Below are 26,921 nucleotides of genomic sequence, written 5' to 3'. Positions count from 1 at the left end.
GCATCATCCAAACGCGTACTCCAATCTTTTCGAGTTGGCCCAACGGTCTTCTCCAAAATCTGCTTGATCTCTCAGTTGGAAACCTCGGCTTACCCATTTGTTTGAGGATGGTAAGGTGTCGAAACCTTATGCTTGACATTGTACTTTTTAAACAGCGCCGCAATGGTTCGATTGCAAAAATGGGAACTTTCATCACTTATGATCACCCTTGGCATCCCAAATCTGTAGAAGATGTTAGTTTTGATGAAATCTACAACCACTCTAGAATCATTAGTACAGGTGGCTTTTGCTTCCACCCATTTCGATACATAATCAACCGCAAGCAAAATATAAGTGAAACCATAAGACAAAGGAAAAGGACCCATGAAATCAATGCCCCAAATATAAAAAATTTCAACATTGAATATGGTAGTTTGCGGCATTTGGTCTCTTGCACCTATATTTCCTGTTCTTTGGCAACGATCACATGTTATGCAAAAGGTTCTAGCATCTTTAAATAAAATGGGCCAATAAAATCCACATTCTAAAACCTTAAGTGTTGTTCTTTGTGTGCCAAAGTAACCACCACATGCATATGTATGATAAAAGCTTAAAAATTGAATGAAACTCAGATTCATGCACACACATACGTACAATCTGATCAGGGCAATATTTCCACAAATATGGGCCATCCCATAGATACAACCGTGCATCATGTTTAAGTTTATCACGTTGGTGCTTGTTTAGGTCACTTGAAACTTGTTTAGACACCAAATAATTCACCAAATCAGCATACCAAGGTTCACTTACCTCAATGGACAACAATTGCTCATCAAGGAATGTATCTTGGATAGGCACAGCATTGGCATCCTCTTCATGCACCATTCAGCTCAAGTGGTTAGCCACCACGTTTTCACTCCCTTTCTTGTCCCTAATTTCAATATCGAACTCTTGGAGAAGAAGCATCCATCGAATGAGCCTTGGTTTAGCTTCTTTCTTTGTAAGCAAATACTTTAAAGTTGCATGATCAGTTAAAACAATAACTTTAGTGCCAATTAAATAAGAACGAAACTTATCTAATGCAAACACAATAGCAAGAAGTTCTTTTTCAATGGTGGAGTAGTTCAATTGAGCATCATTCAAGGTTCGGGATGCATAATAGATGACATGTGGCTGCTTGTTCTTCCTTAGGCCTAAAATAGCTCCAATTGCATAATCTGATGCATCACACATTAGTTCAAAAGGAAGGCTCCAATCTGGTGGAATGACGATAGGGGCCGAAGTAAGCATGTCCTTGAGGTGTTTGAAAGCCTTTTCACATTCCTCGTTGAACTCAAAGGCCACTTCTTTTTTTAGGAGACGGCATAGGGGCTGTGCAATCTTTGAAAAATCCTTGCTAAATCGCCTATAGAATCCTACATGACCAAGAAAAGAACGAACCTCTCTCACCGAAGTAGGAGAGGGTAAGTAGTGTACAAGATCTATTTTTGACTTGTCAACCTCAATTCCTTTTTCAGAGATAATGTGACCTAAAATTATGCCTTGTTTCACCATAAAATGACATTTCTCCCAATTTAAAACAAGGTTAGTTTCAACACATCATTTCAAGATCAAGGTCAGATTATCCAAGCAATCATCAAAAGACTTACGAAACACACTAAAATCATCCATAAAGACCTCAATAATCTTTTCAACATAATATGAAAATTTACTTACCATGCATCTTTGAAATGTGGTTGGTGCATTGCATAAACCAAATGGCATGCAACGATAAGCACATGTACCAAATGGGCAAGTGAAAGTGGTATTTTCTTGATCCTCCAGGGCTATTACAATCTGATTATAACCTGAATATCCATCAAGAAAACAATAAAATGCATAACCGGCTAACCTTTCAAGCATTTAATCAATGAATGGTAAAAGGAAATGATCCTTCCTTGTAGTGGCGTTGAGCTTCCTATAATCAATGCAAACCCTCCAACTAGTTTGGATACGTATAGGCACAAGCTCATTCTCTTCGCTCTTCACCACAGTGACTCCAGATTTCTTGGGAACAACTTGGACCGACGAAACCCATTGACTATCAGAGATTGGATAGATCACTCCATAATCAAGTAGCTTGATTATCTCCTTTTTCACAACATCCATCATTGGAGGGTTGAGTCGGCGTTGAGCTTCACCTGATGGTTTAGCTTCTTCCTCCAAAAGTATACGATGCGTGCAAGTTATGGGACTTATACCCTTGATGTCGGTCAAGGTCCACCCAATGGATGTTTTGTATTCCTTCAACACCCTCACCAACTTCTCTTCCTCTTGTGCCGTGAGTGTGGAAGACACTATGACGGGCAAAGTCTCTTGTTCTCCCAAGAAAACATACTTCAAATGGCTTGGTAATGGTTTAAGTTCAAGGGAAGGTGGCTGCACAACTGAAGGTAGCATTTTATTAGTAGAAATAGGAATTGAAATTGGTTTTGGAAGGCTTACCATTTTGTAATGGCAATGAATCTAGGGCAGCCACTATCTTAACTACATGTTCACTAGGATGCACGGCATGGACATATTCATGCTTGTCGTCGGTAAGCATAGGTGTTGCTCCATTGTTTTTTAGTCTTATCCCTTTCGTAATGGTTGTTTCAAGCACATCCTCATTCAAATCTTCAAAGTATTGATGCGCCAAAGAATCAAAGATATCAATGTAAAAACAAGAATGATTATCACTAGGATACTTAATGGTTTCAGAAAGATTGAAATCAATAACTTCCCCATCAAATTCCATGGATAACATCCCCTTGAACACATCTATCTTGGTGCGGGCTATTTTCATGAATGGCCTTCCAAGTAGAATAGGCAATGAGGAAGAATGAGCCAAATTTTCCATCTCAAGCATATAGAAATCAGCCGGAAAGATCAAGTGATTAACCTGCACTAAAACATCCTCCAAAACTACTTTTGGATAGGCGCTAGATCTATCGACTAATTGAATAATTACCCCATCATTTTTCAGCTCACCTAAGTTCATAGATGCATAAATTGAATAGGGCATGACGTTAATAGATGCACCTAAGTCTAACATGGCATGTTCAAAACGAGTATTGCCTATAACACAAGGGATGGTAAAACTACCCGGATCTTCGCATTTAGGGGGTAGTTTTCTTTGCAAGACGGCTAAAACATTCTCACCTACCCTTACCACCTCCTTGTTTGAAATCCTCTTTCTTGTGGTGCAAAGTTCTTTCAAGAATTTGGCGTACTTTGGGACTTGTTTGATTGCATCCAAGAGTGGGATATTGACTTGTACCTTCCTAAATGTCTCAAGAATGTCCTTATCACTTTCTTCCTTTTTTTGTTTGCATGAATCTGTGAGGAAAGGGTACATTGGGTGGAATAGGGTTAGAATTAATAAAATTTGAACCTTTCTTACCTGTGGTGGACGAAATGGAGGGATTAGAGAATGTAGGAGGTTGCAGCAAGGTTGCTTTATTCCTTGTCGTGGCCTTGCTTTGTTCTTCCTCTTTAAATTGCAACTTCTCATCCTCTTTTTGGTCTGATTTAAATGGTTGGGGATCAGTTCCTACCTCTTTTCCACTTCTCAATGTGATTGCCTTGGCAGATTCAAAGCCTCATTTCGGATTGACAATGGTGGAGCTAGGTAGTTTCCCTTCATCTTGAAATTGTCCCATAAACTTTGCCATCTACCCAATTTGCTTCTTGACTTCATCCATCTCCTTGGCTTGATTTTGTTGGCCCTGAGTCAATGAAGTTAGTAATTTAAGAAGTGTATCATTATCCAAAGACGAACCTGAATAGGTTTGGGCAGATTGTGATGGAGGTTGTGGTGGTGCATATGGCCTTGGAAACATCCTAATGGGTGGTTGTCGAAATCCTCCTTGTTGGGCAGGTTGTTGTGGCTGTTTCCATTTGAAATTTGGATGATCTCTCCACCCCGGATTGTAAGTGTTAGAGTATGGATCGTTTCATGGCTGATTTGGTCCTTGATAGCCCACGGCATAGGCAGTTTCCCATCCTTCATTTTCAATCAATTGAGGGCATTGGTCATTGAGATGTCCTTGCATCGAACACACTTCATATATGGCTGCATTTTGCATTTTAGATCCATCCACAACCTGTGACACAAGGGTAGTGAGGTAAGCTAATTAGGATTGAATTTCAAAAATTGCACTTACCTCATTAACTTGGGGTTGTTGCCATGGGGTCTCCCTTTGTCCAACGCCTTCATATTATTGTGCATTCAAGGCTCGATTGGCAATTAGGGTCTTGGCAGCCACGGGTGTTTTGTCCACAAAAGCACCTCCAGCTGAAGTGTCTAGCATTTATCTTTCAATGGGAAGAAGTCATTCATAGAAATATTGAATGAGAAGCTCTTGTTTCATTTGATGTTCGGGGCATGATGCAACAAGAGCTTTGAAACGTTCGTAGTATGCCGGAAAGGATTCTCCTTGATTTTGTTGAATGCCATTAATCCGCTTCCTCAAAAGAATGATTCTTGATGTTGGAAACAACTTCTCCAAGAATGCTCGTTTCATGCTCTCCCAAGATGTGACAGTTCCGGGAGCTAATTCGTACAATCAATCCTTAGCCTTGTCCATTAAAGAGAATGGAAAAGCTTTCATCTTCAATATGCTTCCATCGACGTTAACTGGAATCATGCTTGAGCAAACCACTTCAAATTCCTTTAAATGCTTGTTTGGATCCTCCATGGACAGCCCATGGTACTTTGGAATGTGATGTAGCAAACTAGACTTCAACTCGAACTCTTCAGTTTTCCCTTGAGCTGCCGTGGGGTATTGGATGCATAAGGGCACCGCATTGTCCAATCCTAAAGCGGAAAGTTCCTTGATTGTTCGATTGTCCGCTACCATGACTTGTGCTTCCTCTAAATTCTAAAGTAAAGGGGATTGGGTTTTGGACGAATTTAAAGTGAAAACAAGTGAATTGAAAACTTAAACAAAGTTGGACGAATTTGGTGAATTAAATGGATGATGGGCTAGCTAGAGGGTCCTTCTCCACAAATGACACACTTGCATACAAATCAATCTCCAGTTGCTTTTTTGACAAACCATGAATGACAATGCCCCAGATTAAACGTGCCATCACTAATTAACCCTCAGATTTTCCTTAAGTCATTGAATTGGATGGGATACGCATCATCAACCCAAATCATTCTTCAATAGTCTCCTGCATGCACATCATAATAGAGATACAATCAAAGATCATTAACCACTATGAAAATCATAAGTATTGACAAAGCATTCGTAACTATGACATCATGATACTTATGCTAGGAATTTAACTTAACGAGATCGTGACCAGCAACCTTCACTACTTGTGAATATAAGTTTGTAAAGATTATGTGAAACTCCCTTATATCCTAGCATCATATTCAAGCATGCAAACTAAGTAGGCCTCCTTAATCAACATACAAGAATAAGTTTTGAATAAAACAGTTAAGCAAATTGCATTCACACTTTATGAAATCACAATTGGAATTAATTAATTCATAATGCAAATATGTGTATGGCTTTGAATTTCCCCCAGCTAAAACGAGTTTAGCTCCTCATGTTCACAAAACAAAGATATATAAACTTAAACATTGAAAACAAAAGATAGATTACACCTAAGAATGATCCAGCAATCCAAACTTCTTGAATGGCAAGAAAGCTGTGGCGCAAGGGATGGGTGAAGGTTTTAGTGATGAATTGTTGTGGTGGATGGATATAGGTGAGTTTTAGTGAAGGGGGGATTCTCTATTCTCAATGAGGATGCTGCAATGGGTATTTATAGGGAGAGGATGGACTCAACTTTGCAAAGGAAAGAGATTTGTTTAACTCGATTTCTGGTGGGTTAGGTGAGTGCACAATCCATTCTTGCACATTGCATTTGTTTCTCCAAATTCTTAGCATGTTCCTAGCCTCTTTTGACTTCAAATTCGTCCATCCATCTTGCTTCATGCATAAGCTATCCAATCTTGGCCAAAAACTGCTCCTAAATGCTCCAAATTACACTTTCATGCCAACTTTGTCATTTGAACCTACAAACACACGAAAATAGCTTAAATCACTATAAAAAGTATAAAATAATAAATAAATGCCAAGAAACAAGCTAACTAAGTCGCATAAATATGCTCCTATCAAGCCTTCACGTGATCATAGCACTTAAGCGTAATTATTTACACCCAACCTGTCGTACATACCACTAGAGGTGGTTCCGACTCATGTGCAAGGATATGTGATGAGCTATGGGTTAAGTCGTACAGGCCACAAGAAGTGGATCTAGCTGACATATTACTGGGATATTGATTGATGAGATATGGATAAGTTATACAGGTCACTATAGGTGACTCCGACTTATAAGCTAGCATTGATTGATGATATATGGATAAGTCGTAAAGGTCATTATAGGTGACTTTGACTTATGAGCTAGCATTGATTGATGAGATATGGATGAGTCATACAGATCACTATAGGTGACTTCAACTGGCGTGCTAGTATGGGTTATTAAGCACATGATTATTTATATTGCTAATGAGATGATGTGTGGTGGTATACTTCTAGATTCACTATTAGTATAATTTTGATTTCATACTTATACGTAATATGATTTTTTGGAAACTAAATAGGTGTTACGGTGAGGGATTATATCGTTTTCAATGTCTTTATTAAAGCTTTATTTTCTAACCCACTCACTCTTGTTTTTATCCCTCCAGGTCTAGTAGCAGAGTTTTTGTATCGACGAGGATTCGTGGCAAGTCTTGGTATTAGAGATTACCTTCGATTGTATGATTTTCAATCCATTCTACTGTACTTTACTTATGCTCTGACGTCACGTGTGAAATAGGTTCATTTCTGCTCACAGCGCACTCTTGTATTTAGGCACTTTTAGGTTTAAATTTATTCACTTGTTCCACATCATTACACTTTATGGCTCCGTCACCTTCCAGGTGTTGGCCAGCACGGCTCGATTCAGAGTCCTAGTTGACACTCTGGGTCGGGTTGTGTTAGTTTGGTATCAGAGCATAAGTTGGGCAGTATTGTGTTCATCGTACACGTGATGTGAGCATTCTTGATTCTTGAACTTAATTTCCGAATCTTGCCACCTCGTCGAATATGAAAAATATATAAGTTTTCCAAAGTTTTGGGCAATTTTGTTGAATTGTCAACGTTTTAGAAGATTATTTTGGCAAACACCTCTAAATTATAAGGGAAGAATTTCCCTACCAAGGAAAGAGGTAGATTTGGGATAAGTTGATGGCCCTGAAGCAAGGCTACTATATTGATAGTTGTGTATCTCAATGGGAGAATCTCCAATCAATACTAATTTCCTACATTATTGTTGGTGCTATACTCGTCATTTTGATGAGCATTGGCATGGAAGTAAAAATTGTCATATCTGAGGTTAATAGTATAGTACATTTTGAAAATGTTTACCTTTGGCATCAATTCTCAAATTTTAACGTGGGTTTCCACATGTTAACATCATATTTATTTTTCCCTATTTCTTATCGAACAACTCCTATATAAGTTTTCCTTTTGACTTTTCAAATAAGTCCTCCTTCATTGAAAGAACTTAGTTATTAAACACTTTATTTTGGAAATCTCAAACCTATCTGCGAAGGTGAAAGAGCTTCACATCAAATTCCTCAAATATTACCTTTGTGTAAATTGGTACTTCTCATGGGAGATGTGATTTCCTAAATGATATTCTTTTCTTTTCTCCAAAAAGGTAGTAGCAGAAGAAAGTTTTGGTCTTTTTGAACTTTTTGACAAATTGTTATCGATTTTTTTTATAGTGTTTTTCTTCACTTGTTAACCAAGGAAAATTAGTTTGGTTTGGGATGTTAATTATGAATAAAGTTTTTGACAAATGAACTATTGTCTCACCTTACCTTTTCTTTACACCTTTCGATGACATTGATCATTTGGAAATCCATGATGACGTGTTCTTTGGATATTTCAACTGTGTGGAGGCACCATGACAAGGAATTGCTTATACTTTCCAACGGTTAAAACCATTTGGAATGAACCATCCTATTCATAACTAGAGTCAAGTGTTATTTTTAAACAAGCAAATTGTCTAGAGGAGTTGCTAGGATATTGACATGTAGTCGTGAACATTAAATTCTCAATCACCCAGCAAATACTCTACTAAACGAATCTTAATTGTTGGTGATTGAATGTTCCAGAAGCTACCGTTATAGCGAGATGTTATACATTAATTTCAATTACCTTGTATTCTAGATTGTATTCTAGGTGATAAGTCGTATAGGTCACTATAGGTGACTCCGACTTATGAGCTAGCTGAAGGAAATTTTGTGAAAAACATATTCATTTGAGCAACATCTATGGCATGCAATTAACAATTAAAGGCGGAATCATGCTTGTATGCACTCAAAAACAAAACATTACCCATGAAATTCAAAGCCTAGTAGTTATGTGAACCAAGACTCAACTCAAGAACAAAGTGAGTTGAGAAATTTTATACCTTTGTTGATTCCTCTATGCATAAGCAAAGGCTAATCACCCAAGGAAAGGGCCTTCATTCCTTGCTTCTTAGCTCCATGGATTTCTTGGATGAGGATGGTTGAAAAGGTTCTCCAAGTTCCCAAAGTTGAGAACCTCTAAGTCTCCACACCAAGGTAATTTTTGAAGAAGAGATGAGTGATCTAGAGGAAGTAAGATTGCTAGCTAAAATCCTCTAGGGTGGCCGGCCTCTTAGAGAGAAAAGGGAGCTTGTGTTCTCATCTTTTCTCCCAAAAAAAAACCCTAGGGATGAAATGGCTATAAAGTTGCCTTTATACCACCTCACAATGGAGTGGCAAACTTGCAATTAAGCCAAGTTCACTACCCTCTCTATATGGCCGGCCATTAAGGGTTCATTGGGCTTTCAAGCCCTTTGTGGTTTCAAGTTGTCATACAACTTGAGTTAATGGGCTTGACATTCAAATCCCATTAGGCCTTGCGGCCCAAAACTAACCCGAGGTCTGTAACGAACTTATTCGTTTGATTAATTAACATATTAATTAATCCTAGCCATAAATAATTAAACCATTTAATTATCCTTACTCATCTCTGTTGTTTCTTCAATCTCTCCTTACATGGTGTACGATCCATTAGGTTCCTTTTAGCGAGGCAGTGGGCGATTAGAACTCTTTCAAATCGATTGTGAATGGAAACTTACTTTCAATTCTACCTTTAGTGATTATACACGTTTAGGGCTTCCACAAACCATGAGTGACACCTAGCAGTATGTCATGGTTACCTAAGCTAATTAGAAGAGGTGGAGAACCTATTCAGTTTAGGATTACAATGCAATACGGTCTTTCTCTAATGCAATACTGTTGACCACATTGTTTGGTTTGATAGTTTATTCATGTCTACTATCCAATGTGATTCATTTACTTATATGATTACCTTGAATGTGATTTGGAACGACTTCCTAAATCTCATTCATACTCTGGCCAGAGATTCTTAATCATATCATAGAGTATTCTCCCTCAAACAGTTTGAAGGTTAGAGATCCCTTGTTGCACATTCACTTGCCTCCATGGCTAAGTGGCTTAACCCCAACTATGTCGTGGACACCCTAAGATAGAGTGACTTTGACATAGTCAAAGATCAAGGACTTAACCACAAGACAACTATGATGCCTCAGGTTAAAGGACTACTTTGCATTATCCCAACCATGAGTTCTCATGTGACATGAGTATGAGAACTCCTTGTTGATCGCGTTCAGTGAACTCATTCTCTATTGAGCACCTACGTACTTGTCTTGGTGTCAGTCACACCAATGACTCGAGACCAGTCACTATCCCTAAGAGAAGACATAGCATGTACTGATCTTAACGAACTGTCAATGCCCAATTGGCAATCCTATAATCAGGAACGTTTAGGATATGTATACGAAAGAGAATGGTCTCATGAATCTAACTTCTTTAGATTGCATTCTCCCAATTACATATTCTTTGGACTTATCGTTTAAGCGTATAACGTTTATATGAGACGGCTTCAAACAATAATATTTGCCCTTTATATTAAACTATATTAGTTTAACATGTGAAATGTCCGTAAAGTATCATCATATGATTGGTTTTAGGGCACATTTCCAACAATCTCCCACTTGCACTAGAGCCAATCAGCTTGGTCATCAATGATGATACCTCTTCTGTAGTCATTTCAAAAATGGCTAAGTAGTAGGCCTAGACAATGGATATTTATATGTTATCCATAGAAGCAACCTTGAGAATAATGACGTCACCATTATACATGATTCTTAATCATGTGGTTTAGTCTCTCATTTGAGTTTGGATCATGATGAGACCTTGATTCCCTAGCTTGAGCTATCACCCCATTAGTGTCATAGTGTCGGTACACTAGAGACACTTTCTGGTTGGAACCGAATAGAAAGTTCATGAATGAACTTTCTCATCCAAACAACATTGTTGTGAGCTTCTATATGGCAATATATTTTGCATTCACAATGGAACACACTAAAGTCATTACTTTTAATGTTTCCATCCAAATATCTCTTTAGTCATAATAAAGAGATATCTGATTATCTCTTCATTCATAATGAAGAAACATCTAATGATGGATTAGATTCATAATCTAATACATTTACGCTTCCATTATGTTACTCTAATTCTTCCTCATTCTTGAGGAATCCATCCTTTATTATTTCTCAAATACTTAAGGATTCGCTTGACAGTTGCCATGGTTCTGATCCTAGGCTTGCATTGATATCGTCTTGTACCGATCTTGGTACAACTCATATCAACGTTTTTCATACAATATGAAATACATAAATCACCTTTCAGCGTATACATAAAGGATTCTATTTACGCATTATTTCTTTGGGAGTCAAAGGGTACGTTCCCTTTGAGAAGAGCTACCTCCTAGTCTCACTAGAGTTGTTATTCTAATTGAAGTTTATCATCATATGAGTAACTTCCTAGCATCTTTTGTCTATCACTAGGGCTTGATATAATCCAATTATATCCTGAAATCTATCATTATAGATTTCCATCCCTTGTTTATAGACTATGTCTCCCATATACATTCTATCGTTATAGAATGTTTAAAGTCATAACTTTAACGAGGAAGTATTCATTTCATTTCCAGAATTAATATATCATATATGTATATTTTCAAATTTAGGAACATGATTGACTCCCACTAATCTTTTGTAAACCTAGTAAACAAAAGATTCATTTACATCTTTATGAGAAATCAAACGATTTGATCTTTCTCTCATAAGACGCTTATAGCTCCCACTAGCTTGCTAAGATTCATGATGGATGAATCTCTACAACTTACATGTCTTGTGATTCATATATTATCAAGACTATCTTAATAATGGTTTAACCCATATTATGTCCAAACATTGAATCACCATTTAGTTGTAGCTAGCAATCTTTGAATTAATTGAAACCAAGACTACGTCAAAGATGGTTTCTTCCAAGTCAACCAATCTCTTTGATCGCAGTCACCTTAAGCTACCAATTAGCTATTAAAGGTTTCACTATTTTGGGTCAAATGGTACTTTACCAATTCCTTGAGTATATGTCGTATGTACACTCAATGTAGTCATAAGGATTTTCATTCATATTTCTTTCGAATTAAGAGGTGTAACTCTATGACATAGTCATAAAGTTCAAACCATTCAACTAAGATGGTTTATAAGTCCTTCTCGACTACCTTGGAGCTTGTGGTGTAGGAACAAGTTTGTTATATTTGTTGATTATCTTGTCTCTCAAAGAACCCATTCTTTGAGTTCTATCTCTCGTTCATTTGCGTTAGGCAAATCATATTGTAGGATTACAATGAACTACCCAACAAAACAACATTTGTTAGTTGGTTTATAGAAGTGATATCCAAAGGTTAATTTAAGGATATCCACAAGATAATTCTCAAACAAATATTGCTTATTAGCACACAACCCTAAATCTTAACACGATTAAGACTTATCTTTCTTTCCAACTACATCCTATGGAGTCATGAAAATTTTGGAAGATCTTCTAATTGACAATCATATTGTCTTAGAAGTATATATATCCTATATATGGGTAATTGATAACATCCAACAAACTAAACCTTATTCAAGTTCGTTCTTCTCCTAATGGAGAAATCCATTATCTTATGATGCTTCTTGATAGGATTTTTACTACTCATGTTAATGGGCTTAAATCTCCTATTTTACTTGCAAGAATCACAAAGTTATTGTAGTATAAACGGATCTCGCAAGGTCGTCTCCACAGGGACTATTAAATGATTCGAAACTAATCAGATTGCATTTAATTATTGTAAAGTAGAAGTTTAGGTGATTGATTTTATAACCTAATTAAAATAAAAATGAAATTAATGAATTAAAATAAACAATCTGTAATATTAGAGCTAGAGAGAAAAGAAAACAGTTTTGGGAGAATCAAATTAAGAAAGCACTAGGGTTCCACCATCACCTAGCAATCCTATGAATTTTTACCAATTACTTACGATCTACACATGCCACTTTGAAGGTTAGATTTTCCTAATTCATATTCTACTTGGAACCTCCAACATAGAACGTATATCTAACATGCAACCCGTCCGGACGTTCGGATCAAATCTGAACATCAAAGATTCATTATGCTTTATGAAAATCCTTTGAAAAACCATGCAATCCTTAAGACGTGATATTCATCCTAAGTGAAATTACAATTATTAATTACAAGAAGCCAGCGTCAATTTTAGGGAACCTTCCGACCAAAATTGCATCAAATTACTTTTCTAAAGATCCTAATGGTGATGAGGCATTAAGACAATTAGATAGTTTTTATCCAGGTGATTAACAATTCAAAGTATGCATGCAATCAATCATAAGCAATTAAATAAAAATCACATATTCATGCTAAGGCTCAAGGCTTCACCCTAACAAAATAAATTAGTTCCGCATATTCATAATTGAAATTATAGAAAAATATTATTAAGAAAAGGATTGAAAGCACCTTCAAGTAGAAAATCTCCAAAACCCTAGCACTTCTCTCTGTCTCCAAAATTGCATAAAATAAAGCGTAGTAAAAAACTGTAGACGGCCAAGCAATATATTTGCTAAGCCACCACACAAACCCTAATCCAAAAAATAAAAAATAAAAAAGAAACATAACCCTAAATTAAATGGTGAAATTCGCCTAAAATCTGAACACCCACGTTTTGGACCCATAAGCTGCTCCAAAACTGACCTGATTAGCTGGATTTAATGTTTGGAATATTCTGAACACTTCTCCAGAAGGCCACGAACCCATCCGAGGTCATCTTGGGCTCCAAAAACGCAATTTGAGCCCAAAAACGTCATTTTCCAGCACTGCGCATCGCTTCTTTATTTTATCGTCAGAAAATAACCGCTTGGTGGAAAAATCCCAAATTTTGATACGATCAAGCTAAGTGACTCACGAACGTCCTCCAACTGGAATTACTCCAAAATTCGTCCATTTGGTTCTGTTTTGTTCCAGAGGAAGTCGAAAATCCTATATTGAAAATACAATTCAAAGTATCAAAATTCTTCAAATATATTAACCAAAATATACTAAGATTAGGGTAAAATATATAATATAAAATCTACTCATCAAAATACCCCCAAACTTAGCTTTTTGCTTGTCCTCAAGCAAAACAAGACTCAAACAAAAATAAAAACTTAACAAACTAGACAACTAGCTAAAACTCAACCGAGACAAAATTTCCACCTTCAAAGTTGCAATCCATAGAACATGTTAAAAATCAGAACATCTTTTCAAAAGTTCCAACCAATCCCACCACAGAGTCTAAACCATTTAGAATCAATTAGAAAAGAATTCACAAACTTCCTTTGGTGTAAAGTGAACCAACATAGTTAAAGAGACTCGACTAAAACCCTTACCTCTCGTCATTATTTATTTCACACATAGTAACTTTAAATATAACTCTCTTTCTTTCTTTTTTTTCTTTTTCAATTTTTTTTTTAATAATTTTTTTTTTCTTCAGTAACAGTAGTGGTTGTGCAATGTCGGTTCACTTAAACTTTCGATCCAACCCATGTAGCAAGCTTTAGGTCAATGACTCCCAAACCACTAGGGCTTTAGGGCACTAGGTGTAGAACACCCCTAAGGACTTATTAACCCGAGCTGAAAAGGCTACGAAACCAACTAACCACCCTGCCCCATGCCAAAACTCTACCGTTTTACGCGAGAATCACTGCTGATTAGGCAGGATTGGCCCGGCTACGAGGCAAAACCTCGGGTGAGACAATTATTACTTTATTCACAATAATAACTAACTTTACTTAAAACAAAAAAATTAAAATAAACTTAGACTAAAAGTAAGTGTTTCAATCTCACTCCCCACAAACCATGTTGGTGTGATGTGCAAAGTTCAAAGTATAATTCATGAATTAGTGTCTAAGCAACGATAAATAGAAAAGACTCTAATGTGGGATTAATCTTTACCATGTCTATTTGTTCTAACGTTTAAAATAATCTATAGATATTAACTTAAAAAGAATGAAAATTTTTAACTGACACAAAAATCAAAAATTAAAAACCTAAAATTTTACTTTCCCACCCCCAAACTTATATCACACTTTGTCCTCAAGGTGTGGAAAAATAAAAGAAAAAAAATTAACAACTTTACAAAGAAAATGAAATATTAAAACAGACACCAACTAAAGCTATGAATAAGTACAAAAATAGGACAAAGAAATGACCAAAACGACAGGACAAGGAACAAAATAAATAAAATAAAATAAAGGAGAAAAGAATGCACCTGGGCTTGCATTGGAAACCAGCATGGCATGCCAAACAATGGGCGTGGAAAAAGTACACACGGGCCGATTGATGGCCCTTTGGGATTTAACCCAGCCCATAAAGCAAAGGTCCAAGAAAAACATTGGATTCTATGATATATTTGAATGGCATGTAGCTGGCATGCAAATGTGAAAATGACGTTTGCGAGTTCTCATGTCAGAAGAAGAAAAGTCTCTATCAGTCCTCAGGTTTTTGTCAGTCATTACCACAGAGCCAACGGCTCTCTACCAATGCAAAACCATCCTTCTCGGGTAGCACGGGAAGAGGAAGATGGGCACACGTGTCGCGCATCCGTTTCACCTCTCCTTAGGATTGTTGGAAATGTGCCCTAAAGCCAATCATATGATGATACTTTACGGACATTTCACATGTTAAACTAATCTAAGTTTAATATCAAGGGCAAAGATTATTGTTTGAGCCATCTCATATAAATGTTATATGCTTAAACGATAAAGTCCAAGGAATATGTGATTGGGAGAATACGATCTAAAGAAGTTAGATTCATGAGACCATTCTTTCGTAGGCACATCCTAAATGTTCCTGATCATAGGATTGCCAATTGGGCATTGACAGTCCGTTAAGATCAATACGTACTGTGTCTTCTCTCAGGGAGAGTGACTAGTCTCGAGTCATTGGTGTGTGTGACATCAAGTCAAGTACGTAGGTGCTCAATAGAGAATGAGTTCACTGAACACGATCAACGAAGAGTTCTCATATTCATGTCACATGAGAACTCATGGTTGGGATAATGCAAAGTAGTCCTTTGACCTGAGGCATCACAGTTGTCTTGTGGTTAAGTACTTGATCTTTGATTATGTCAAAGTCACCCCATCGGGGTGTCCACGGCATCATTTGGGTTAAGCCACTTAGTCATGGAGACAAGTGAATGCGCAACAAGGGATCTCTAACCTTCAAATGGTTTGAGGGAGAATACTCTATGATATGATTTAGAACCTCTGGCCAGAGTATGAATGAGATTTAAAAAAGTCGTTCTAAATCACATTCAAGGTAATCATATAAGCACACGAATCACATTGGATAGTAGACATGAATAAATAAACTATCAAACCAAACAATGTGGTCAAGAGTATTGTATTAGAGAAAGACCGTATTGCATTTGTAATCCCAAACTGAATAGGTTCTTCACCTCTTCTGATTAGCTTGGGTAACCATGATATGCTGCTAGGTGTCACTCATGGTTTGTGGAAGCCCTAAACGTGTGTAATCACTAAAGGGAGAATTGAAAGTAAGTTTCAATTCACAATCGATTTGAAAGAGTTCTAATCGCCCACTGCCTCGCTAAAAGGAACCTAATGGATCGTACACCGTGTAAGGTGGAGATTGAAGAAACAATGGAGATGAGTAAGAATGATTAAATGGTTTAATTATTTATTTATGGCAAGGATTAATTAATATATTAATTAGTCAAACGAATAAAGTTCGTTAAAAGACCACGGGTTAGTTTTGGGCCTCAAGGCCCAATGGGCTTCGAACGTCAAGTCCATTGACTTAAGTTGTATGACAACTTAATTCACAAAGGCCCAAAACCCCATGGCCGGCCATTTAGAGGAAGGGTAGTGAACTTGCTTTAATTACAAGTTTGCCACTCAAATGAATTAAGGTATAAATATGACTTTAAAGCCAAAATTCATTTAGGGTTTCTTTTGGAGAAAATTGGTGAGAACTTGTCTCTCCTTTTCTCTCTAAAGAGGCCGGCCCCTTGGAGGGGGTATCTAGCCATACTACTACTCCAAGGTCACTCATTTCTTCTCCAATCTAACCTTGGTGAAGATACTTAGAGGTTCTCAATTTTGGGAACTTGGAGAAACCTTTTCATCCATCCAAATTCATAGATTTTAGATGCAAGGAATGAAGGCCCTCTCTTTGGGTGATTAGCCTTTGCTTATGCAAATAGGAATCTACAAAGGTATGATTTCAACTCACTTTGTTTTGAGTTGAGTTTTGGTTCACCAATCTACTAGGCTTTGAATTTCTTGGTTAATGTTTTGTTTTTAAGTGCATGCAAGCATGATTCCGCATTTAATTGTTAATTGCATGCTTATAGATGTTGCTTAAATGAACATGTTTTCACAAAATAATCCTTCAAGGATTCCAAATAAAAGGTTTAGATAAACCCATTTGTCCATCCCTCACTCTAGAAATTCTGAAACTACTTTTACTCTCTCCATTTCACAGCAAGTCCTTCTTCCTCCCATTATTTTTTTCATTTCTCTCGGACCCATTTCTCTGCTCTCTCTCCTTCATGGCGTCTCAGAAATGCAAGATCAGTCTCTCTAACATGAAAAATAGATCTCCAAAATAAGAAAATTAAAAAAAAAATTTCTTCTCCCTCGCAGAACTCTTCCCATGTGCAAACTCTCAAAAACAGCCATCAATGCAAACCTCCATTTCACAACAGCTTCTTCTTACCCCCTAAAACTGCTGCATCCGTCGACTTCCATAACCCAGCAACAACCATACCTCCGTGAATACCTGGCCTTGGTGGGAAATCTAAAAAACCCAAGTCGCCATCTCTTCTCAACCAAACCATGTTGCTCCCAAGCCTCACGCCATCACGGATTCGAGTTCTAAGCATGCAGATCGAGACCATTTCGCACATGCAACGGTAATCATCTCCCACTTGGTTCAATATACATGTCTCTCAGCTTGAGAAAAATCTCTCAAAGCTATCTTGTCGGGATGAGTCTATGTAGAAGCTTACAATGATGTTCTTCTGTAGTAGGTACCCGAGATTTAGAAAGATACTAAAGAGACTAACTCAAAAATTCCCAAACTCACGGATATGCAAATTTTTTAGGTAAAACCCGTAACCCTTTTTATTGATTGACGCTGATCTGATATTTGAATAATAAAGCTACTACTGGGATTGAAAAATGACACCCAAATCCAGCGTACAACCGAGAGAACACAAGCTTAAGATGCCGGTCTAATGGTCCCAGAAGGCAAAATAAACGGCAAATGTCTCGGCCGCTGCAAATCATGAAGGTAAAGATCTCGTTCTTCTGCAGTTGCTAAACTCAACATTTACATGTTCAACGACAGTTCATTATAATGCCATATTTATCCTGGATGTACTCATATTTTTTCTCTTTGTGTAGGGGTATACGGATCCATGATAGAGCCAAGGAAACAGAAGTAAACACACAAGCTCAACGGATGAAAACAACACAGGCCGCACGACCCAGATCGGTGCATCTGGGAGGTAAAATTCGAATCCCTGCAAGTGTAGTTGTTGTAGATCTGGTAATAATAGTTGTACTCAGTTCTGTGGTGTATAGATCTGTGATTTAATTGTGCTTCCTCTATGCATCACAAAACTGAGCTGCAGAAAATTAACTGCTCTAAATTCTGTTTCTGTGCTGGATCTGCAACAATCACCCCCAAACTTGCATCTATGAATGACTTTATGTTGACTGCTTTAATTTTCCAGCATAGTGTAGATGTGGTTGATGTACCGGTAGAGTTGCTGCTGGGTGCAGGATTCCAGCATAGGACGCGCTTTATTTTTCACGTTCGTAACTTGCAATTAACCAATATGCGTATATTAAAAACAAAGCTAAAATCAACTGCGTGAATAGAGAAAAAAAAATTGGATTTTTCACGTTTATTTTTATTTTTTTTATTTTTTTAATAAACTTAGGTATGGAAATGCATCTAGAAAAAAAATCAAACGAAAAATAAAATAAGGAAAGAGTTTAGAAAAATTGGGTTGCCTCCCAACAAGCGCTTTATTTTAAGTCTGTAGCTAGACGTTGCAGAAATCTGATGGCTAGATCACTAGTTCCTTCAGAGTTGATGACTTGCCTACACCATGTTTCTCTATGCATGGTTTTAGTTGATGTTTGGTAACCTTCAATGAGAAATCTGTGCCCTTAGCCTTAATGTCCACATTACCATTCTGAAAAAACTTTAGTAACTAGAAAATGACCTTTCCATCGAGACTCTTGTTTCCTTGGAAATGACTTGAAATCTGAACTTAATAACCACACTTTTTACCAGGCTGTATTTTCTTAAAATTTGGACTGCTTGGCAAATTTTCATGTTTTTTCATAGTGTTAATTGGCTGGTCATCATGTAGCACCCTTTGCTGTTGTGGTTTAGGACTTGTACAATCACGAGTTAAATTCGGGGGCTTTATGGACAGATGGTCAGTTGATGATCTGTTCATAAACTTGGCACTTGGTAAACCATCCAATGCATCAACACGCATGCATTCTTGCTTGTCACCTGAATGTAAGCTTGCTTCAAACAACTTGAAAACAACAGTTTGATCTTCAACCTGGAATGTTAATGTTCCGGCTTCAACGTCAATAAGAGTCCGGGCTGTTGCCAGAAATGGGCGGCCCAAAATAATGGGCGTTGTCAAATCCTCATTCATGTCTAACACCATAAAATCAGCTGGTAAATATAAATTGTCAACCTTCACAATAACATCTTCAATGACTCCTCTAGGGTAGGTAATTGAACGGTCAGCCAATTGAATAATACTGGAGGTTGGCTTTAGCTCACCTTTACCTAAACGTTTGAAAACAGAATAAGGCATTAAGTTTACACTAGCACCTAAATCAATTAAAGCACTACTAAAATCACAATTTCCAATGGTGCAAGAGATAGTAAAACTCCCTGGATCTTTTTTCTTTGGAGGCAATTTATGCAATAAGACCGCACTGCACTGTTCTGTAAGAATCACTTTTTCAAAATCAACAAGCTTCTTTTTCTTTGTGCAAACATCCTTCAAACATTTGGCATAAGATGGAATGTTCTTGATTGCATCAATTAACAGTAGATTAATCTGAACTTTTGACAAAGTCTTCATAAAATCTGTTAACTGTTGATCTTTAGCTTTAGGTCTCAACCTTTCTGGATAAGGCATAGGAGGCTCGTAAACACGTTCTGCAGTTTTTGTGGTAGCTTCTGCAGTATTTTCAGATCTGTCTTGGGACTGCCCAGAATCTGCAGAAATTTCAGAATCTGAAAAAATTGCAGATTTAGTTTGGGGTAGTTCTGCTGCCTGCGAATTTCCAACAGAATTTTCATGTCTATTGTTGTAACTTTTGCCAGACCGTAGAGTCCGTATAGCATTGCATTCTTCTCGTCCTCTTGGATTAGGTACTGTTTGACTAGGAAATGTACCCGGAGCTCTTTCTGAAACCTGTAAAGCAATCTGCCCCATTTGTTTTTCCATGTTTTTCACTGCTGCCTGTAGATTTTGAATTTCTTGAGTGGTAGTATTTGCCAATTTTTCAATTGCAACCTCCCAAGCAGCCTTAGGTGCAGCAGGTTGTTGTACCTGCTGTTGAAATTGAGGTCTTGAGTGCTGATCATTGTCCCACTTTAGATTAGGATGATCTCTCCAACTTGGGTTGTAGAAATTCGAATACGGGTCATATCTGGGACGCTGGAAATTGTTAAATGCATTAACCTGCTCTGCTGTAAAATCTGGAGAAACATCTCTATGTGGGTTGCTCATAAAATCGTGAGTTATCATGTTGTAGATGCTGCAGGCAGCTGGTATGGGCTGCTGTACAGCAACCTGTGAACCTGGTATTCTTTGTAATAACAGGTCAAATTTTGCATTAAACCTTTTCTTCATTTTTTCAATTTGTGTTGTAACATATGGAGAGCCGTTAGACATCTCAAAAACAGACCTAGATTGTGGCTGCTCAACTGCCCACTGTTGTGTATCCTCTGCCATTTTTTCAAATAACAAACAGGCCTCTTGTGCATTTTTATCCTTGTACGAACCTCCGCAAGATGCGTTGACAAGAGTTTTTGTAGTCATATTCAACCCTCTGAAAAATATATGCATTTCATCAGTAGTGTTAATACCTGAATGTGGACATTTTCTAATCAACTCTTTAAACCGTTCCCACGCCTCATGAAACTCCTCATTTGGTTTTTGGGCAAAAGATAAAATCTGAGTTCTCATGTCAAGAGTCTTAGAAGCTGGATAATACTTGTTTAAAAAATTTTCACTGAGTTGGGCCCAAGTACTAATGCTTCCAGATGGGAGTGTGAGGAGCCATCTCCTTGCTTGATCTTTCAGAGTGTAAGAAATAAACAGAGCTTAATAGATTCGGCTGAAAATCCTCTCACCAAAATATTTTTGCACCCCATTAAAAATTATGCAATGTGCATGTTAGGATCATCAGATGATAACCCATGAAACGTAGGTAGAATATTCAACATGTGCTGTTTTATTTCAAATGCAGACCCTTCCTCCACTGCCGGATAAGTAATGCAACTTGGTATATTTGTGGTATGGGCTGTCAGTGAATCTCACAGGGGCAGACCAGCTTCTGGAATTACAAATGCCATTTTTTCTTTGCTGTGCAGGTCTTCAGAATTTAAAGATTGTAGACAAGTTACCTGCTAAGGAGGAACCCTCTGCACAGTTCGCTCCCTGCGTTTCCTCCTTAAATTCAGCTCAAGTTCTGGATCAAATGGAATCAATTTCTGCACTGTTGAACAGGTGCTGACCATGCACAGATTTCTGAAATCTGCATTGTTGTACTGTTGTAATCTGTAAAAATAAAATAAAAACGAAAATTAAATTTTTTTTTTATATGTATAAACAGCAATAACTAATTGAAAATCTGATTCGTAGGTATTATTTTAAATAATCCCCGGCAACGGCGCCATTTTCTTGATAGGATTTTTACTACTCATGTTAACAGGCTTAAATCTCCTATTTTACTTGCAAAAATCACAAGGTTATTATAGTATAAACGGATCTCACAAGGTCGTCTCCACAGGGACTATTAAATAATTCGAAACTAATCAGATTCCATTTAATTATTGTAAAGTAGAAGTTTAGATGATTGATTTTATAACCTAATTAAAATAAAAACGAAATTAATGAATTAAAATAAACAATCTGTAATATTAGAGCTAGAGAGAAAAGAAAACAGTTTTGGGAGAATCAAATTAAGAAAGCACTAGGGTTCCACCATCACCTAGCAATCCTATGAATTTTTACCAATTACTTACGATCTACACATGCCACTTTGAAGGTTAGATTTTCCTAATTCATATTCTACTTGGAACCTCCAACATAGAACGTATATCTAACATGCAACCTGTCCGGACGTTCGGATCAAATCTGAACATCAAAGATTCATTATGCTTTATGAAAATCCTTTGAAAAACCATGCAATCCTTAAGACGTGATATTCATCCTAAGTGAAATTACAATTATTAATTACAAGAAGCCAGCGTCAATTTTAGGGAACCTTCCGACCAAAATTGCATCAAATTACTTTTCTAAAGATCCTAATGGTGATGAGGCATTAAGACAATTAGATAGTTTTTATCCTGGTGATTAACAATTCAAAGTATGCATGCAATCAATCATAAGCAATTAAAAAAAAATCACATATTCATGCTAAGGCTCAAGGCTTCGCCCTAGCAAAAGAAATTAGTTCCGCATATTCATAATTGAAATTATAGAAAAATATTATTAAGAAAAGGTTGAAAGCACCTTCAAGTAGAAAATCTCCAAAACCCTAGCACTTCTCTCTGTCTCCAAAATTGCATAAAATAAAGCGTAGTAAAAAACTGTAGACGGCCAAGCAATATATTTGCTAAGCCACCACACAAACCCTAATCCCAAAAAAAAAAAAAAAAAAAACATAACCCTAAATTAAATGGTGAAATTCGCCTAAAATCTGAACACCCACGTTTTGGACCCATAAGCTGCTCCAAAACTGGCCTGATATAGCTGGATTTAATGTTTGGAATATTCTGAACACTTCTCCAGAAGGCCACGAACCCATCCGAGGTCATCTTGGGCTCCAAAAACGCAATTTGAGCCCAAAAACGTCATTTTCCAACACTGCACATCGCTTCTTTATTTTATCGTCCGAAAATAACCGCTTGGTGGAAAAATCCCAAATTTTGATATGATGAAGCTAAGTGACTCACGAACGTCCTCCAACTGGAGTTACTCCAAAATTCGTCCATTTGGTTGTCTTTTGCTCCAGAGGAAGTCGAAAATCCTATATTGAAAATACAATTCAAAGTATCAAAATTCTTCAAATATATTAACTAAAATATACTAAGATTAGGGTAAAATATATAATATAAAATCTACTCATCACTTCTTTCCTTGATATCTTTCAAGGAAACTGTTCTAAAGTGTTACCTTTCCTTGGATCAAATCTAAGGAGGTAAATACTTTAGACATCTTACTCATCAACTTACATTCTTGAATTCTTTGAAACCTTTTGCAAAGTATTTGGACTTGTGTTTATTCAAAATAAACGATAGTCCAACCGAGAGCGATCTTCGGTGAATGTCATACAACATTCATTATGTTGTGGACAAGTGCCACTAACATATAAGTGAATTAACCTCAACAACTTTGTGATTCTTTCTTCCTTTCCAAAAGAATAAAGATTCAAACATTTTGCCTCTATACAATTTTAACACGAAGGCATTGGATCCGGATCTAACGATCCAAAGCATCCATCTATGACCAACTCGTAATTTATGTTTTAGAGGTATCACAACTCAGTTGGGATTAGTCACTACCTTGCAACCTTTTGGGTTTTAAGCATTGTTATATTCTAAACAGTTAACACTACCATATCATCTCTACTATAGAGATAATCAATTAGATTACAATAATCTAATCAGTCATTGATAAAGAGCAATGTTTTGTCAAACAAAACATTCATCCATTTCTCTTACAGAATTATGTTCCTTTATTCAAATTGGAATGTAAAGACAATCTTTGTTTTTCCATTTTCTTTGGTAGTTCATATGAGGAAGTAAGTACTACCTTCTTTCGCATAGATCTACATTTGATTCACATTCCGAATGTGAAGTACTTTCTCTTCTCTCATTAATCTTCTACTTCTTATTAGCCGCATTTTTATAACAATTGTAAAACATAGTTACTAATACGGATTCAAGCATTCAAGTAGAAGAACCAACTGTTTTGAACTATTCAAGAACAATTTACATCACCTTCGAAATGTGTGTTCTTGACACTTGCAAGACATTTCTTGCAAATACCCCTTCCTATGTCCATCATTTCATAAAGAAAGTTTGTTCCCTTGGAGTTATTTCGCCTTCTTCATTTGACTTCTCCTTTAACTACAATAGTCATGGTCCCTAAACTCCCACTGTCTCTCTTGAAACTTATTTCAATTGTGTTATATACATCAAACAATTTGAAGAGCGCGTGGTTATTGTTCACTATATAGTTTACAATAAACTTAGTGAACCATTTGGATAGGGACATGAAAGTGAAGTCCTTCCCTAGTTTCCGTCTCTAGAAGTGGTTTAACACTTCAACACTCAATGATTCAAAATCATCATAAGTCCATGTTGATGGACTATTTTTGTCAACCAACCATTATGTTCTAAACACAATTGCAAACTTTCAAGAGTTGTTCAAGGCAACTCTCATTTCTTCATACAACAATTTGTAAGTAAAGAATCATGGCACATAAAGTGTCCATGCCCTTGTGCTTACTTCTCAAGTTCCTTGTTCATGTAACAAAGAAACGAGCACTAATTTTTGCATTAACTCAGGGTTGTTCAAAGCAACTCTTACTTCTTCATACAACAATTTGTAATTGAAGAAGTATGACATCAAAAGTGTTGTCCTCTTTATGATAGACTTATCTAACATGTTCTTCCAATGATAAATTATCAATAGGAAGATTGTGAGGATGAGACTACTTAGGTACATATACAAGCCATTAAAGACAATCTATGGGATTGTAGTACCAAGTCTTGAAACTAAAGCTTTCGGCTTTTTCTTTGTCAAGTTTTGGATAGCTTTTGTAAATATATTGGTAAATAAATACATAATGAATATAAATTGATTAATTTTAAGCCATTTGATCCGGGTCTTTAAATCAAATAGCACCACCCACTATTTTTGGCAAATTCCATATCCCTCATCGGAATTCGAGAGTTTTGGAGGAAACTCTTAGTAGGGTATGGGAGACTCATCATTACCAAGCCCACCTCACAATGATATGATGTTGGCTAGCATCAATAATAATGAGAGAGTATGCTTACTCATTTGCATCTCTTGCAAGTACCCATCTTATTTGGCCTCTAGAGAATGAAGCCTCACAATGATATGATGTTGGCTCCATTGCACTTAGTTAAGTCACTCCCACCATGCAAGTTCGAGTAGGGGTTCAAGAACAACCTCACAATGATCTGATGTTGATCATTCCCGTTGCCTACCTTCACAACATCATTTATGCATATAGAACTCCTCCTGAGTGTAAGCACGCACTTTGTACTCACTCATGATAAGGTGAAATTGGTGTATGAGTCATAAACGATCGAAGCCTATCACGGTGGAAGGCCACGAAAGAGTGTTTAAAGCACTCTCATGCTTATCAACTTAATAATGGTTTGGTTGAGGGTTTTAGGTCTCATCACATATAAGCATGCATTTTAATCTTATTAAAACAATTTGGTCCTATTACAACTATTGGTCCATGTGATTGATTTAGTTGTATATGATACTCCCACTATGCTTGTAAAACGGTTTTTAAAGCAAGAGTATATGGTACTACTAACATAAGGTTTGCATTCATTGATGGACTATATAGTTGCCTTAGGGCCTTAGGATGACTATGAACTTTTGATTCGATCCAACACGAGCCTACTGTTGAATCTCGGTCTAGGGATGATGATTGATTTTAGTTACATGTTTAATCACATTAAGGCGTGTTTTCTTATTGGGCGTTGGACCTTCTACTTCATTTTCATGCATATCAAATAAAGCAAGAAAGAAGTACTTCAAAGTAAAGAAGAGCTTATGCTCTTTTACAACATTTGATCAAAACAAAATACTTTAAAGTAAAGAAGAGCTTATGCTCTTTTACAATATTTGATCATATCAAATTACAACCAAAATCTAATCTACACATTCCCATGGTTCAAACAAATTTGAGACGGCCTTTCACATAGCTCAATTATAGTAGGCTTAGGTTCATAATCACCCTTTCTTTAATTAATTAACGTTTTAACTAATTAAACTTGAATACAACATTTTCATTTGGTTTTTGTATCCATAGAATTGATTTAAATGGAGCTAAATGAAATGAAAATCCAATTCTCATTTAAAGATACAAAACTATTTTGTTCTCAACTAATTTGGGCCGAAAAACAATAACCTCAACCATTGGGCTATATTGCAAAACACAAACTTTTGAGGTCACTTTGTAAAAACACAAAAGTCCACTACTTCATGTAATTACAACTAGAATCCAAAATTTTCATCAAATGCAAAAACTTCATTAAAAGAGCAAAACATTTTGTCCTTTAGTGATTTTGGGCCTTTACGTAAATACGTAAACTTTTGGGTCAAAGTACAAATACACAAAAGTATCAAAACTTTATGTAATTGCATAAAAACCTCAAAAGTACCCTACTTATAGGGTGGCTGGTTTTGGGAAGTGAAAAAAGGAGGAAGCAGGTTTTGGTAAAAATTCAAAAATTTTAAAGAGTGTTGAAAAGGGTGAAAGGGATGGGTGGAAAAGTTGATTGGTATGGGTGTTGATTGAAAAATGACAAATCATGTCATACCATTTATTACAATAAAGTCACACCAACCACCATAAACAAAACCTTATGCAAAACATCAAACACTTTGAATCAGAACACCAAACCTTTTTGTTCTTGGTAAGAACTTCAAGAACTTTGAAGAACACACATGAAAACTCATAAGAGCTCCATGAATGTTTTCACTCAATAAAACTCAAATGTTCACTACACAAAAGAGGGTTAACATCCTAGGGCACTTAGGGGTTCCAAAAGTCACTTTAAAACTCTTTTAACAAGACAAACATGAACCCAAAAATCCACCTTTTGGATTTGGCCGAATTTCCCCAAAAACATGGCACCAAATTTTAACTCCAAAATTCATGCTCATATGAACTACATCTACAGCATTTGAGATGGCAAATTTTCTAACAAAATTTACATTCAAAGAAGCAAGAATAAAGCTTGAAACAATTACAACATTCAAATCATAAACTATGAAAATACAAAACCCAAAAGGATTCACCAACTACTAGACCTAGGCTCTTGATACCACTTGAAGGAAATTTTGTGAAAA

At 36.6% G+C, this 26,921-nt stretch overlaps 2 protein-coding genes and 1 non-coding gene across 3 annotated transcripts; 1 reads left to right on the top strand and 2 right to left on the bottom strand.

Moving 5' to 3' along the window:
- Positions 1-864: 864 nt before the first annotated feature.
- Positions 865-3,355, bottom strand: LOC139190916 (uncharacterized). The gene is made up of 4 exons (XM_070811406.1): positions 2,464-3,355; positions 1,974-2,405; positions 1,764-1,826; positions 865-1,394 (listed from the first exon to the last, which is right to left on the bottom strand). Exons 1-4 carry the CDS (start codon positions 3,353-3,355, stop codon positions 865-867), a joined length of 1,917 nt encoding a protein of 638 aa, XP_070667507.1.
- Positions 3,356-18,803: 15,448 nt separating this feature from the next.
- LOC139190915 (uncharacterized) lies at positions 18,804-20,756 on the bottom strand. Its single transcript, XM_070811405.1, has one exon. It carries the CDS (start codon positions 20,754-20,756, stop codon positions 18,804-18,806), a length of 1,953 nt encoding a protein of 650 aa, XP_070667506.1.
- Positions 20,655-20,759, top strand: LOC114820788 (small nucleolar RNA R71). Its single transcript, XR_003768266.1, has one exon. It is a non-coding gene; the product is annotated as a small nucleolar RNA R71 (small nucleolar RNA).
- Positions 20,760-26,921: the final 6,162 nt, after the last annotated feature.

The sequence above is a fragment of the Malus domestica genome, chromosome 13 (assembly GCF_042453785.1).
Source record: "Malus domestica chromosome 13, GDT2T_hap1".
NCBI lineage: Eukaryota > Viridiplantae > Streptophyta > Magnoliopsida > Rosales > Rosaceae > Malus > Malus domestica.
Note: the sequence above shows the minus strand (reverse complement) of the source record. Positions and strands in the feature narration are given on the sequence as shown.